The sequence below is a fragment of the Muntiacus reevesi genome, chromosome 4 (assembly GCF_963930625.1).
Source record: "Muntiacus reevesi chromosome 4, mMunRee1.1, whole genome shotgun sequence".
Classification (NCBI taxonomy): domain Eukaryota; kingdom Metazoa; phylum Chordata; class Mammalia; order Artiodactyla; family Cervidae; genus Muntiacus; species Muntiacus reevesi.
The window spans coordinates 118,023,181-118,039,512 of NC_089252.1; the positions used below are offsets into that span (position 1 = coordinate 118,023,181).

General features: G+C 58.2%; 1 protein-coding gene across 4 annotated transcripts in view; it reads right to left on the reverse strand.

The window, feature by feature from the left end:
• Positions 1-16,332, reverse strand: part of CHCHD6 (coiled-coil-helix-coiled-coil-helix domain containing 6) — a 99,086-nt gene that overhangs the window by 20,693 nt on the left and 62,061 nt on the right. For all 4 annotated transcript variants that reach the window (XM_065935454.1, XM_065935456.1, XM_065935455.1 and 1 more), the window contains exon 5: positions 3,637-3,720. In XM_065935454.1, coding sequence (XP_065791526.1) covers positions 3,637-3,720 — 84 coding nt within the window. The remainder of the gene's footprint in view (positions 1-3,636; positions 3,721-16,332) is intronic.

The window sequence follows — 16,332 nt, forward strand, 5'->3', positions numbered from 1 at the left end:
TGCTGGCCAGCGGCTCACAGATGGTCCAGGTGGGAGCAAGGACCCTCTCTCTGGTCCGCAGGGCGAAGCGCTCCTCCTGGACCAGTGCCCCTGGCTGCCCCACAGTCCTGCTGCGGCAGGACCCCCGGTGTGCTGCTGAGCCACGTGGGGTCCTCACAGGAAGAAATGAGGCTCTGACCCCCAGGGATGAAGAACACTTCTTGGGGCCACGTGTCGGGGGCCATCCCCTAACCTCCAGTGTTGCTGGGGGCTCCCTCTTAACCTGGGGGAGCAGGAGCCTGCCTGGGCAGGCGTCTGCCACGAGCGTGGGCCTGAGAGGCCGTCCCTGGGAGGGCGCGTGAGCACACGGGCCACCCCGCTGCTGCTCCTCCTCTTAGCCCTCGGGGGCTCGCAGCGTATCCAGGGCTCCCAGCTGCCCCTGGCGGGGAGCAGGGAAGGGGAACCTGGCCATGCCCCCCCGGGTACTCCCTCTCTGCAGGCTGCAATCTGCCTGACAGACAGCTGGGTTCATTTATTTCTGCTTCTATTATTTTTTAATCCCATCTCTGTTGATTTAATTTTTTCAATAAGCAAAATAGCAACATGGTTCAAATGTCAAACTACTTATAAAAAATATGCTCAGAAACGTCCCTCACCTCCCATGTCTTCCGAGCCATTCCCACTCCTTGCTTGTAGAGAAAAATCTTAGTTTCTGATTTATCCTTCTTGAGTTTCTTTTTGAAAACTGAGGAGTTTCGAATACCACTGTCGTTTTTCTCATTTCAACAGACGCAAGATTTTGGCCTCAGAATCTCAGCCCGCAGTTAATCATTCACAGCCCAGCAACTTAAGATCTTCGTAATCTGCACGTTTCCCTTTCAAAACCCCTCAGATGCCCCTCGGCTTCCGTTTAAGCCCACCCTCTGCTTTCTGCTCAACTCCCCCACCTGCTGAGTCACTTGCCTGCTTTCCCTCTTTAAATTCTGAGGCAGGTTTTTCCTGACTTTCCTCATGGTTCTCATTCTTCCTTCCATGGTTAACACATATGAGAGTCATCCAGAAGAAACAGGGCATTGCCTCGACTGGAGTCTGCTGTGAGACCATCTCTTGAAGCGGGTGTGTTTCCTAGGAGGCCCCTCCCTGGAGGGTGGTCACAGGAGAGGGCAGGAACACCCTGCACAGCGCTACCACGTGCTCAAGGTCACGTGCTCAAGGTCACGTGCTCACCATGGGGTAGGGGGGCGTGCTCAGGGCACCACTGATAGAACGGAAGACCTCCAAAGTGCTATTCCAGGGCCCGGGGGAGACCTGCCGCCTCGCACAGCCCGCAGTCCTGGCAGTCCAGCTCACTACCCCCACCAGCCCCAAGCATCCGGTGCTTGCCACATCGTGGTTACCTGACGGCACCTGGCGTTATCGTCAGAGGCCAACAGCACATGCTCAACGTTTGCCCAGTGTGACCCTCTGAACAGGAGGCGGGACGGCCTCTGTTCCTCCTGGGAGAACGGCAGGAAGCCAGGCCCACAGTGTCCACAGGGACAGCCCTCCCAGAGGCAGGGCAGGTCGGAATTCCGTACATCCCAAAGCACCTCTCGTAAAATGTGCTTTCTTGAGGCTCTCACTCGGGTGAATAAGCCAACGTCCCTCTGCTTGAGCTGAGAAGCCAGGACTCTGTAACTCTGAGGCCTCTGAGACCGCTGCAGACACTCGGATTTACTCAGAACGGCTCCAGGTAAGATGCCCCCAGGAGCCCCGGTGTCCCTGCAGAACACACAGCCCCACGTGAGCCCCGGACAGCACCGGCTGGCTGCCCGCCGTGGGAGCAGAGCCTGCCCGGCCCCATGTCCACTGCCTAGAGGTGGGCCTGAGCTGCTGCTGACGGAGGTGGGATGGCCTGCCCTCTGCAGGGACCTACGCAGGGCCTGCCGTCCAGAGGGCCCTTCCCACCACCGCTCTGCTCTGCGTCCTGTAAGAGCGGTGTCCTGACCTGGCGCTCAGCAGGGCCAAATGACCACGTTGGGGCAGAGCCAGGGCAGCGGCCAGGGGACTGGGCTGGGCCGGAAGAGGGGAGAGGGACGGGCACACCAGGCCCAAGCAGGCGACGTCCACGGCGGGGCGAGGAGGCGCAGGGCAGACAAGGCCGTGAGAGCCGTGCACGGGGGTAGGGCGTGGCCACCGGGCCAGGAGACCATCAGGGTGACGCCCCTCATGGGGTGACAGGCGAGGATGCACAGTGCAGAGGAGGAGCCAGTTCCGCCATCAGGAAACGCGGGGCTGGATGGGGCGCGGGGACCCAGAGGCCGGGAGAGGAATGAGCCGGGAGACCTGGGCCTTTCCCGCAGGGGCATGCTCCCAGGAGACCGTCCATGCGGGATGCGGGCCCTTCACACGGGGCTGCTGCGGGGGCCTCACACGCCTCCCACACTCGCCACCACATACCACACAGGCCGAGCCATCCCACAGAGTAACCAGCGAGGACACAGGGGTCACGAAGTCTGCTCCCCAGAACAGAGGGCCGCGTTCCGCGGCTCCCCGGCTTCTCCTGCCCAACGATGCCGAGTGCTCAGTGGGTCAGACTGTGTCCTCAGGGCAAAAGCTTGACCTTCCCGCCGCCCCCTGTCCACCAGCTCCCAGCTACTGGGAGTCCAGGATGACCAGCTGCAGTTCCAATGCCCCTAAACAGGTTTCCACCATCAGTGTCTAAGCTTAAGAGGAGACGTAAGGAAAAAAGAGGAGCTTGACACAGCCAGTCCCTGAAGCTCTGTGCACAGAAGTTGAGAATGTCAAGGTCTGAGCCTTCAATAAACAAGGCCGAATTTATACAGAAATACAACAGCAACAGCTCCCATTACAGAAACAGAGCTGTCCCCGGAGAAGGCCCGCCCGGCCTGCCCCAGCCCGCCCCAGCCCCTCTGCCTCCCCCCAGAGCCCCAGCTCCTGTCGTGCGAGGGGCTGGTGTCTAAGCATCTCCACAGGGCCCCTGGACGCTTTCAGTAACTGCCCACGACCAGGCACGCAGACCCCTCTTAGAAGGGCCTCTCAGCGCAAGCAGGAAGTCTGGACGTGACCAAGGACGTGGGGCAGGCGGATGGGATGCTGAGGACACAGCAGAGGAGGGTGGCCCGCTGCCAGCACCCCTCACACACTGGCATCCCCCAGACACCGAGGGCACCGGAGGGCAGCTATGGAGCAGGCAGCACACGCTCCTGCCCCACAGCCAGGCTCCACGGAACAGGCTGCAGTCAAGCCCACAAGACACCGCCAGCCTCAAAGCTCCAAACCGAGACGGAGCCTCCAGGGGACGGTGGGCACCGGGACTTGGCCCTGGGCTCGGATGCAGGGAGAGCCACACGCTCACCTTCCAACCATCCCCTGCCACGTTCTCAGGCGTTCTTCTGAAAATGCCATCACGATCAACAAAGCAAGCCCCCCAAACAGTGAGCAAGTTACGACCGGCTTTCTGGGTCGCTGTGGGCCTGGAGGGGGCAGGTGTGGTGTCTCCGCGTCTCATTCACTTCAGAGGCTCACCTTCAGGAAAGCAGGATGGGCCGCTGATTGCCGGCCCTGGAGAATCAGCAACCACATGAGGCTACTGCACGCGAGGCCTCCTCCCAGAGCAGACCGCAGGGGCGAGTTCCCTGGACCCCCAGGACCCACCTGCCTCTCCAGGCGCCCCAGCTGCTCCTTGCAGAAGGCGTCACGGCGTCTCAGCTCTGCCTCCTGGCTCTCCAGCTCCCTGGCCTGTGGGGAAAGCGGAATCCAGTTAGCTGTTGGTGACTTAGGAGCTGAAGCCCACGCGGAACCAGGTCGCCACCTGCCCCCCAGGGAGGGCCCTGCGGCACTGACGCGGGCAAGTGTGTTCCCTGCACCGGCTGGGTGCAGGAGGGGGACCAGACCCCAAGATGACACACAGACAGAGGGGCTTCAGCGCAGCCCTGAAGCTCAAAGCCACAGGGGGCGGGGGGCCGGGGGAGCAGGGATCGAGTCTGGGCAGATGGGGCCTGGACGGGAGCTGCACGGCTCCCAGGCTCACAGCATGGAAGCACCGCACACACGTGCCACCAAATCACACCCGATGTCCTCCTGCTGCTGAGCATCTGTGTCTGGGGCCAGGGATCTGAAGGGAGCAGCGTGAGAACCCAGCGTCCCAGGTCTGCGGGGCAGCTGCCCTCAGCCTCCTGATGGAGCAAAGAGAATGGCTGGTGCACAAGGCCGAGGGCCTCCTGGGGTCACGGCAGGCTGAGGCCTAGCTACTCGGCCAGCCCCTCCCGACCCTCACCCAGCCAGGGGACTCTCAACAGCCCCCGACCCCGGGCAGGCTTCAGCACAGGGACGCCGCATCGGGCGGGGCAGGCACTTGCGTCCTGCTCCTCGCAGGGAGGCCGTGTCCCGGGAGCCCTTGGGCCCTCCCAGGTCAGGGACTCCAGCCTGCCTCCGCCTGAGAACCCCAAGGCCAGGCCTGGCGCAGGGGCTGCAGAAAGAGCAGGCGACGGCACCCAGACCAGCGGCCAAACAGGGACCAGGCTTGGAGGACAGACCACAGAGTCCACAGCGGGCTCGCGGAGGCCCCAGGTCAGAGCGGAACGTGAGCGGTGCTGCCCTGTGACACACAGGCCTGAGAAGCAGCAGGGGGGCGAGGTTGGGGGTGGGGCCCCAGGAAGGGGTGGGGCCCCAGTGAGGGGGTGGGGTCCGGGGGCGGGGTCCGGGGAGGGCGGGGTCCGGGGAGGGCGGGGCCCCGGGCAGGGGTGGGTGGAGGTGCTGGCCTCATGAGGCTCAGATCCAAGCAGACAGAAAACAGGCGACTGCAGTGGCCAGGGGCTCGCAGGGTAGTGGCCATCTCCCTAAGGACGCTTCCCAACTGTCTTCTGGGAAAAAGCACTGAATAAAGCGCGCTCTGCCCAACATGGAAGTAGAGCGTCACCGCTGTGCAGGCCTGCTCACACGTCACGATCCCTCAAGGGGGAGGGAAGGGCGGGGATGACGCGTGATGCGGTCAAGGGAGCAGGTGAGCACACTCATGCACCTGCTCTGCTCCAAACACGCGGAGGAGACAACCACAGGGGCCAGGCCATGCTCACAGACAAGATATGAACGTCCAACAGAGCAGACAGGCGCACAGGCTGGTGAGGCTGAAGCCACAGGCCTGGGCAGGGCTGGGCAGAGCTGGGGAGGGGGTCAGCTTCACCCCCAGAGCCCAGGGCTCCTCCAGAACAAGAAGCTGCAGTGAAAATCCTGAGGATCCCACGTCAGGCCACGGTTCTCAGTCTGCTCGGACTTGCCTTCAGCCCAGATGCCCAGGCTCCAGGCCCGTGAACCCCAGGTCATACCTGGGCAGCGCGCGATGGGCCTGTACCGGGGCAGGTGTAGGCCACCATGAACATGCTCAGCAACGAGACAAGAAAACAGAGAAACAAAGAAAGGCCACAGTCAAAGCTTCAACTCAAAACAAGCCTGCAAACCAAACTCCAAACACATGAGGAAGTGTAAGCTCAGAAAGGCTCTCAGCAAACCAGCAGTCACTGCAGATTCACGTGACAGGACACTGATACGGGACTTCTAAAAACTTTTTATTATGTAAAAATGTGTTACTGTATTAAAATAATACTAAATAAACCCAGATAATACAATAATATTAACATATATTGAATAATATAAATGTATAACTTTTTAAAAACCAGACAGTCATCACTAAGCATCAGATGATAAATGAAGGGAAATCCTGCTTTGTCTCTGGTGTCCACCCTCTGTCCCCCAGGTCCCTACAGCAGATCACCCCACATTCACACACTTCGTTATTTCTCTAACAAATAAGGACTTCTGTTTTCCTAAACAGAACCAGCAGCATTGCATACCAAAAAAAAAAGAGAAAGAATTACTTAACATTATCAAATATTCACCCACTGTTCAAATTTCCAGTTGATAAAGGAATTTAAACATGTAAGTTTAAGGTATTTAAAAAGGTAAATGAACTTCTCATTAAAAAAGAAGAATTAATGAAACAGGCAAGCCCCCACACAGGCAAATATTATAAATTAAAATTCCTTCAAAACAAGGAGCCAAATGTCTAAGACAAGCCCCAAGCTGAGGGCAGTAGAGGAAATGAGGAAACGGGGGCTCAGCCCAGAGATGAGCTCCCCAGGACACCGTGATGGAGGGGCTGGGAGACGAGGCGGAGCACAGAGCTGAGTTCAGGGCCCCGTGTCTGCTCAGGATGGGGCGCTGGGGGCGGCAGCAGAGGAGGACGGGGCAGGGGGTCTGAGCAGATGGGGGGCGGGCATGGGGGCTGGAGGAGAGGAGGCGAGGAGAGGGAAGAAGAGAAGAGCCCATACGAGGTTGCAGGAATCAGGGATCGCGGCCTCTGAGAGGGTCCCCAGGACCCCGGAGTGACCCCCAAACCCTGACCCGCAGCGGTGGCGGGGCGAGAGGCGGCAGGCTCCAGGGAGGCTGCAGCTGTGGCCCCGGTCCAGCACCCCTCACTCGCCCACAGACATGGAGGCCACCCACCTGGGGTCATGAGCTGCCTTCTGGGGATGATCCCACAGCGCGGAGCTGAGGAGCCTCGGCCCAACAGCCTGGCGGGCTTGGAACAAGACTGCGGCCGCAAGAGGCCAGGGCAGGGGCTGAGCCATGACCAGCGCAGCCCCACGGCCACTGCGCCGTCACACGTGGTCACTGCAGCATCACACGTGGTCACTGCCGCGTCACACGTGGTCACTGCCGCGTCACACGTGCTCACTGCCGCGTCACACGTGCTCACTGCAGCGCCACACGTGGTCACTGCGCCGTCACACGTGGTCACTGTGTGGTCACACGTGGTCACTGCAGCATCACATGTGGTCACTGTGCCGTCACACGTGGTCACTGCGCCGTCACTGCAGCATCACATGTGGTCACTGTGCCGTCACACGTGCTCACTGCAGCATCACACGTGGTCACTGCGTGGTCACACGTGGTCGCTGCAGCGCCACACGTGGTCACTGCGCCGTCACACGTGGTCACTGTGTGGTCACACGTGGTCACTGCAGCATCACATGTGGTCACTGTGCCGTCACACGTGCTCACTGCAGCATCACACGTAGTCACTGCCGCGTCACACGTGCTCACTGCAGCGCCACACGTGGTCACTGCGCCGTCACACGTGGTCACTGTGTGGTCACACGTGGTCACTGCAGCATCACATGTGGTCACTGTGCCGTCACACGTGGTCACTGCGCCGTCACACGTGGTCACTGCAGCATCACATGTGGTCACTGTGCCGTCACACGTGCTCACTGCAGCATCACACGTGGTCACTGCCGCGTCACACGTGCTCACTGCAGCGCCACACGTGGTCACTGCAGCATCACACGTGGTCACTGCGTGGTCACACGTGGTCGCTGCAGCGCCACACGTGGTCACTGCGCCGTCACACGTGGTCACTGCGCCATCACACGTGGTCACTGCAGCATCACATGTGGTCACTGTGCCGTCACACGTGCTCACTGCAGCATCACACGTGGTCACTGCCGCGTCACACGTGCTCACTGCAGCGCCACACGTGGTCACTGCGCCGTCACACGTGGTCACTGTGTGGTCACACGTGGTCACTGCAGCATCACATGTGGTCACTGTGCCGTCACACGTGGTCACTGCAGCATCACACGTGGTCACTGCCGCATCACACGTGCTCACTGCAGCGCCACACGTGGTCACTGCGCCGTCACACGTGGTCACTGTGTGGTCACACGTGGTCACTGCAGCATCACATGTGGTCACTGTGCCGTCACACGTGGTCACTGCGCCGTCACACGTGGTCACTGCAGCATCACATGTGGTCACTGTGCCGTCACACGTGCTCACTGCAGCATCACACGTGGTCACTGCGTGGTCACACGTGGTCGCTGCGCCGTCACATGTGGTCACTGCAGCGTCACACGTGGTCACTGCATGGTCACACGTGGTCACTGCGCCGTCACACATAGTCACTGCGCCGTCACATGTGGTCACTGCAGCATCACACGTGGTCACTGTGCCACCACACGTGGTCACTGCAGCGTCACACGTGGTCACTGTGTGGTCACACGTGGTCACTGCGCCATCACACGTGGTCACTGCAGCATCACATGTGGTCACTGTGCCGTCACACGTGCTCACTGCAGCATCACACGTGGTCACTGTGTGGTCACACGTGGTCACTGCAGCATCACACGTGGTCACTGCAGCGTCACACGTGGTCACTGTGCGGTCACACGTGGTCACTGTGCCGTCACACGTGGTCACTGCAGCATCACACGTGGTCACTACAGCGTCATACGTGCTCACTGCACGGTCACACGTGGTCACTGCAGCATCACATGTGGTCACTGTACTGTCACACGTGGTCACTGCTTAAAACCACTCAATGTGTGACTTGTTATCTGTCAACAATTAATATAAAACGCAAACCAAATAATCTTACCCTTAAAGAAAAAAATTCCACTTTGGATAAAACAAAAGAAAAAGGAAACTCTACTATATGCCACTTATCAGAGACCCAGCCCCCCACACCGAGGATCTCACAGAACAAAAAAAAACCCTTCACTGAGATAAATACATAGTGTGGGGCCCACTGTTTTGATTTGTTTACACAAAAGATTCAGCATTCAATCAAAAATTTAAACACACAAAACAATAAAGATGTACCACAAGAGGAAACACTCAACAAAGCCAGCTGCGACAATGGTCCGGATGCTGAAGTTAATGCAGAGGGACTTTAAAATAACCCGTGATTAACACGCCGGAGAATCCAGCAGGAAAGGGAGGGCACCACACGGGAAGCGGCGGAGACGTCCCAAGGGGAGGCAGGCACCCCCCCTCACCCCTCGCCAAGGCCAACAGCCCCTGCTGGCCCAAGACCCTGTCTCTGACCACGGCCTCTGACCGTCTGGCGTGGCGTGTCTGAGTGTGCAAGCCCTGAGGTCTCCCCGAGGGCTGCCTGACCCAGCGTGGGAGGCCTCCAGCTTCCCAGGAAAACACCAGCAACTTTTCAGAGCCTCCTACGTCCCTCCTTTCTCTAGCTTTTCTTCCTGAGCATTTGGGTTACCCCACTGTTTGCACCAAACTCTCCCCCACCTGTCAGGCAGCCACAGTGTTCAACAATGGGCTCTGATGGTTCACAGCAAACATCCCCAGGGGAAAGGATGCTTCCACTGGGCAACCTGAGTAACAGCCAATAAGGCTAGCCTTGTGAGTGGGGTCCTCCAGGAAACCCCCAAGCAGGAAAAAGGATGCTGACCTCTGGGGATGGGGCTTTGAAGGACTCCAGTCCTTGCCCAGTCCGTTTTGGGCTTCCCTAGTGGCTCAGATTGGAGAAGGAAATGGCAGCCCACTCCAGTGTTCGTGCCTGGAGAATCCCAGGGACGGGGTCGCACAGAGTCGGACACGACTAAAGTGCCTCAGCAGCAGCAGCAGCAGTGGCTCAGACAGAGAATCTGCCTGCAACGCAGGAGGCCTGGGTTCAATCCTGGGTCGGATAGGTCACCCAGAGAAGGGCATGGCTACCCACACCAGTATTCCTGCCTGGAGAATTCCTTGGACAGAGGAGTCCAGCGGGCTACAGTCCGGGGGGTCACAAAGACTCAGACACGATGGAGGGACTAACACACCCACACCGTCCTCTTCTGCCCAGGCTGCTGGGCTTCACCATGAACGTGCGTGCTGGTTTTCAAGGTCACTGCTTAGTTGGGGAGAGGAGGATGGGAATAGGACATTTTGAAATGCCACAAGCCTCGCTGTCCTTACTGAGATTCACCATTTTTTCCTGACCTTCTGGATGGCTACAAGCCTTTGGTCAATTTTCAGTTCTGAAAAAAAATAGGCTCTGAGCATCTTCATTGCTTTTATGGAAGAGAGGGTCTTCAGAGGCCTCTCCTCCACCATCACTGACACCACCCAAACTATAGAACAGAACAAAAGGGAAACACGGGAGATCGTGGTTCATTAGCAGACTGTGGACAGAGCAAAGAACCCATGAACACGGAAATGAGTCATTAGAAATTATTCAGATTGAACACAAACAGACAAAGCATGAAAAACAGAATGAAACAGGGCCTCCAAGATCTGCAGGGCAGTACCAAACGCCAGAGCACACGTTTATCGAAGTCCCAGTAGGAGAAGAGAAAGACAGGCAAAAAGATGAAGAGATAAAGGCCAAGAATTTTCCAAAATTAATTAAAGGCCACAAATAGATCTGAGAAGCTCAGAAAAATCCCAGGCAGGGCGCTTCTGTGAAGTTCTTAAATAATTCCTGAAGTAACTAAACATTTCTTGAGCATAGATTGTCACAGTCTTTTTTTAAAAAGTAATTTTGAGAATAACTACTAAAAATGTAACCAAAAAAAGGCACAAATAAAAAATCAGTAGAGAAGATAAAACGAAATTCTAAAATATTCTGATTCATCTCCACCCTCTCCCTCGAAAAAATCTACAAGGAAGTAGCAACAGAGGAACAAAGGGCAGATGAAACAAAGCAAGCAAGTACCAAAAGGTGGGTTTGAAGGCACGCACACCAAGGATCACACCAAACAGACTTACCCGTGAGCTTCCTACTGCCATTTCAGGAATTTACCAAAACCTCAGTGGCTTAAAACAATACAGATTGATTCTCGTACAGTTCTGGAGGGCAGAAGGTTCGGGGGTCTCATTCAGCTATAACTGTGGTGTCAGCAGGGCTGCTTCCTCCTGGCAGCTCTGGAGAAGACTGCTTCCTCACCTTTCCCGGCACGCAGCGGTCGCCTCTGCTTCTTGACTCCTGGCCTCACGGTGCCCAGACCTCTGAGAGGGCATCACGCCTCCTTCTCTGCCTCTCCTGTCTCCCTCCTTCCTGATGAGGACACTGGGCTCCCCAGGGTAATACAGGGTCCTCTCCCCGTCACATACCCTTAAGCCAGTCACACTGCAGAGCCCCGTTCACCAGGAGAGAGGACATTATCACAGGCCCGGGGGTCAGGGCGCAGACATCTGTGTGGGCCATTATTCTGCTCACGACACACCCCCACGCAAAGGCAGAGCTCCAGCTACACGTGATTCATAAAAATGATGCAAAAAGGTTTTTAGAAATGGGAAAAGGATACAGAGGGCAGACTAAGTATAAGGAGGCTGGTGAAGCTGTATCAATATCAGATAAAGGAGAATTCAATACAAGAGACATTCCCACACACGATATAAAGAAGCCAAGTTCACAGTCATAAGAGAGACAGTCAGGCAAGAAGAAAAACAATTACAAACATGTACACACCTCACCGTTTTTTCCAGTAGTCATATATGGATGTAAGAGTTGGATCATAAAGAAGGCTAAGCGCCAAAGAATGGTGAAGACTCTGGACAGTGCCTTGGACTGCAAGGAGATCAAATCAGTCAATCCTAAAGGAAATCAATCCTGAATATTCATTGGAAGGACTGATGCTGAAGCTGAAAATCTAATACTTTGGAGTCAGAAGAACTGACTCCTTGGAAAAGACCCTGATGCTGGGAAAGACTGAAGGCAGGAGGAGAAGGGGAAGACAGAGGATGAGACGGTTGGACGGCATCACTGACTTGATGGACATGAGTTTGGGTAAGGTCCGGGAGTTGGTAATGGACAGGGAGGCCTGACGTGCTGCAGTCCATGGGGTCGCAAAAAGTCGGACACGCCTGAGTGGCTGAACAACAACAATGCACCTAATAACAGAAACGTGAAATACATAAAACAGATCTGACAGACCAAAGAACGTGGACAAACCCATAGTCATAGTCAGAGGCTGCTGCTGCGGCTGCTGCTGCTGCTAAGTCGCTTCAGTCGTGTCCGACTCTGTGCGACCCCATAGACAGCAGCCCGCCAGGCTCCCCCGTCTCTGCGATTCTCCAGGCAAGAACACTGGAGTGGGTTGCCACTTCCTTTTCCAGTGCATGAAAGTGAAAGCGAAAGTGAAGCCGCTCAGTCGTGTCTGACTCTTAGCGGCCCCATGACTGCAGCCCACCAGGCTCCCCCGTCCACGGGATTCTCCAGGCAAGAGGACGGGAGTGGGTGCCACGCCTTCTCCGAGTCAGAGACTAGCTCTGAAAACACTGACGGAAGTGAGCCAGGAGGGCACACAGGCTCCGCCCCGGCAGGGTAAGAGCAGAACCAGCCCAGGAAGTGCAGGCTGGCTCCCCTGAGCAACCCTGCATCTGACCCGCCGGCCCCACACTCTGCGCCCTCACTGCCTCTCAGCAGCACCCAGACACGGGGTGTAAGGTACAACTTCAGTTACAACAGAAACAGGGATCAGAGGTGACTCTTCAGTGACAGGGCTGAGGCAGCAAAAAGCATCAGCCCTGTATAAAAAGTCAACAGAGAGCAACTCAAGTGCTTCTTCAATTCATCCAACCATCTGGTGAGGAGGGAGCAAGTAAACCCATTTAACAGACAAGCAAACCGAGGCATAGAGCGATACAATCTCCCAGAGCCACCCAGCAAGGATGCACAGAGCTGAGATGCCGCCGTTACGGACTCTCCCCGGCCCCCAGGACCACACCAGGGAGGCAGAAGCCTCCCTGGGAACAGGCTGCGGACTTGGCCCGGGGAGCAGGACGGTGGGGGGAGGCCAGATGTGCCGATCCAAGCCAGCCCAGAGCTCTGAGCAGGAGCATGATATGATCTGAGTGAATCGTGCTTTAAACCCAGCTCACAGAAGCCGACCCAGAAGGCTGCTGCCCAGGAGGACGGCCTGATCCCTCTTGTCAGGCGCACGGCATCTGCAGCGGCTGCGAGAGCTGCCTCTGCACAAGGGCAGCCCGGAGCCTCACGGAGGAAACCCCGCGGCCTTCAGCTGCACACCTCTCATAAAGGAACGCCAGAGAATAACCCCACCCTCTTGCCTGGGGCGGCAGCAGGGCAGCACTGCCCTGGTGTCGGCAGATGGGCAGGCTGGAGAGGCGGGGCGGGACAGGGCCGCCTGCAGCTCCTCAGGCTGCAGCGGCCGGAGCTCAGAGACCGGCTCACACAGCCCGTGCCTGGGCCAGGGCCCTCGCACGGAACCGGGCCGTGGACCAAGGACACAGGTGCCAGGCAGAGCCGGCCGCTGCGCGAGGGGCCCACCCCCCTGCCCAGCCCCTGCGGAGGCTCCCCGAGCACCCGCCTGCCTGACGTGAGCCGAGAGGCCCTCAGAGGGGAGAGGACACGCTGGATGGATGGCGGGGCCCTGGTCACACCCTGAGCCTGTGCCTGTCCGGAGGCCCCAGAGAGACAAGGGCTCTGGGCAGCGCCGTCCCCGCCACATCGGCCCCATGACGGGCGTGACCACACGGTGTGGGGACTCAGAACAGCGGCCCCGGCGCTGGCGGGGGCCTCGGGGGTGCAGGATGGAGGCTGCTCTGCTGGCCGCTGAGGACAGGGAAGGTGCGGGGCGTGCGGGTGTCTGCTCAGAACCCTGGGCCCCCGGCGGGTGACGGCTGTGGCACCGAAGGACCCCCACTCCTGAGCATGCCACCCCCCCAGGCAGGCCGGGCTCCAGGCTCTGCTCCTCCAGCAGGGCACCTCTTCCCCTGCGCCCGGCCGGCCAGCTGGGTGGACTCTCCGAGGTGCTGCCTTCCTGGACCCTCTGGCCCTGGGAAATGCCCACTCTGGAGGGTGGGGGCAGGGGCGTGCTGTCCCCCCCGTGTGGCGGGCACCTGGCTCAGGCTCTGGACCCCGGGCCGGCGTGCCTCCCGGCTGCCCTGCTCCCAGCAGGAGGGCGGGTATCACGGCCACGTCAGGACTGGCTGGCATCACTCCTTCCCTTGAGGCCAACCAGACCCCCCCAATCCCCCCCTGGACGCCCAGCGCACTGACTCCCAAGTATCGCTGCACTCCCTCATCTGTCGATCCCCCTGCAAACGTCCACGCTTCGCACGGGGAGCCCGAGTCCCTCTGTCCGTCCAGCAGGGCACTTGGTGGGCGGGCATCGACCACACGCCCTCGGAACTGAACTGGCACGCTCACGTGATCAGAAGCCCAGCTCAGGCCCCCACATAAAGCCACAGCTCTCAAGAGTCTCCAGGGAGCTAGCCCACTTGCCCCTCCCCGGGACTGCCCCGTGCACACGCGGGGGCCACGCTCACGACCCCCCGCTACTCCTCAGGGCCCGGGTCAGAGAGCCACAGCAGGCTGGGCCTCGGTCACTTAAGGCTGCCGCTGCTCGGAGCAAACACGCTGACACCGTCTCGAGCAGTGCAGACCTTCCCACCCATAGAAGGGGTCACCACCCCGGGCCAACGGGAGGCACCCTGTCCTGACGGGGGCAGACCCGGCCCCAGCACCTGCAACAGATGCCCCGACCCCCGAGGAGCTCCCTGCCCTGGGAGTGAGCGCGGGCTGCCACCCTGCTGAGAGCGAACTGTGTGTGCGCCTGTGAGCCGTGGACACCGCCGCCTCCCTTCACTCCCCGGCTCCCCACGTGGGGACTACCCTGGGCCCCAGGGAGCACTCCTGAGGGCAGCGTCTATGAGCTGCTCCACCCACAGGGATGACCCTGAAGCACGAAGACTGCGCCGGCCAGGCCTGCCCCGCGGGGCCTGTCCTCCTCTCCCTGGCCTGTGGCAGCTGGGGTCACCTGGTCCCACACCAGCCCCCCACCAGGTCAGGCTGCCAGTGCACGTCACTTGCATCCTGTCCCTGGGGACCCAGGGAGCAGAGGGAGCAAACCAGCGCAGCGCTGGGGACAGAGCAGCTCCAGGAGCCCGAGGCCTGCGGTCAGCCTGCCCGTCTGCCCCGAAGAGGGGCAGCGGGGGAAGCCTGATGCCATAGGGGCGGGGCGGCCTCAGCGATGGGAAGCAGAGCATTTCAGGCAGGGACACGGACATTCAGGATTGGCCCCTGAAGGCCAATCTCTGCTGGAGCTGGAAGCTGGCGGCCAAGACGAGGGAGATCCCGTGGCCAACGTCCAGCTCCCCCGAGAGGCAAGGAGGCGGGCCCGGGGTGTGTCCCTGATGGGCCTCTCTGAGCAGAGGCTGAAGGCAGGGAGGATGCGTCTCCCTGGGGCTGTGAGGGGCAGCAAGTGCCTGGCACGGGCTCCAGGTGTGTGGGGTAGAGGGTCCAAGGAGGGACGGAGGCAGAGGCTCAGCTCACAGGGGAGCAACCACGGGGCCTGGCTGAGGCTGCCCGCAGGCCTTTCTGGGAAGAACTCCAGGAGTGGCAGAGGGCCCTGCCAGTCCCACCCGCTGCCGGAACCCCTGGCGTCCGGGGACACAGGGCACCGACAGCCCACGCGGTGGGACTACTCCTCGGGGACTGGCCACCCCGACACACTGTGCACGAGAGGTTAGAGGCCCCCTAGAAGGGCCCAGGGCGGGAGCAGAAGCTCAGCCAGGCAGCAAGGACAGAGGCTGCTCCACCTGGGTGACCCTCGGGAATCTCGCCTTAGAGCCATCAGGTGCGGTTCAGCACATTGATGGAATAAAGGGGAAAACATACAGGCATGAACAGATTCAGAAAAGCAACTGACAGAACTCCACACACACTCACGGTAGAACTGCAACTCACCCCAGAAACACGACAGAGAGCACCCAGGAGACCTGCCCTCGCGCCAGACTCGACGGTGAAACACTGGGCTTCCCTCCACCTCCACAGCCAAGAGAATGCTGCCCAGACAATGATGGTAACCATTTTGATTCTCAACTGTACTGGAGGTCCAACCAGTACAACAAGGCAAGAAAGTAAATGAAAATTTTAACAATTCCCATCCTGGAACTTGAAAGGAGAAAGTAAAACCTTCATGACACTCAGATGACATGACTGTATGTAGGAAAACCTAAGGAAACTACAGCACAGCAGAGAAGCCAATAATAATACAATAATAAGTGAGTTTATCAGTCACAGGATATGAGGTCAATATACAAGAATTAATCATGCTTCTATATATTAGTAATAAACTAAAAAATAAACGAAATGAAAAGCAATACCATTTTCATTAGCATCCAAAAATATAAAATACCCAGTAATTTTGAAATATAAATCTAACAAAAAAGATCTGATATTACTGCACAGAAATCTATGAAACGTTTTTGAGAAGGCCTAGACACAGAGGTAGGGTGAGAGAGAGGAAGAGAGGGGAGAGAGACTGAAGACTCGAGGATGTTCTGACTGCAACTCTCTCCAAATTCATCCACAGATGTTAACCTGACAAACTGATGCTCAGATTGATACAGAAATGCACAGAACCTAGAAGAGTCAAACAGTCTTGAAAACAACAAAGCTGGAAGCCTAACATACAAGATGATCAGACCTGCCACACAGCTGCAATAAGGAACACCACTGGCCCAAGAAAAGAGAGTGAGTGAACGGAACGGAGTCTGCAAACGGCCGTGGCACAGCCAACTGCTGAACGCCAGAGGTCCTCC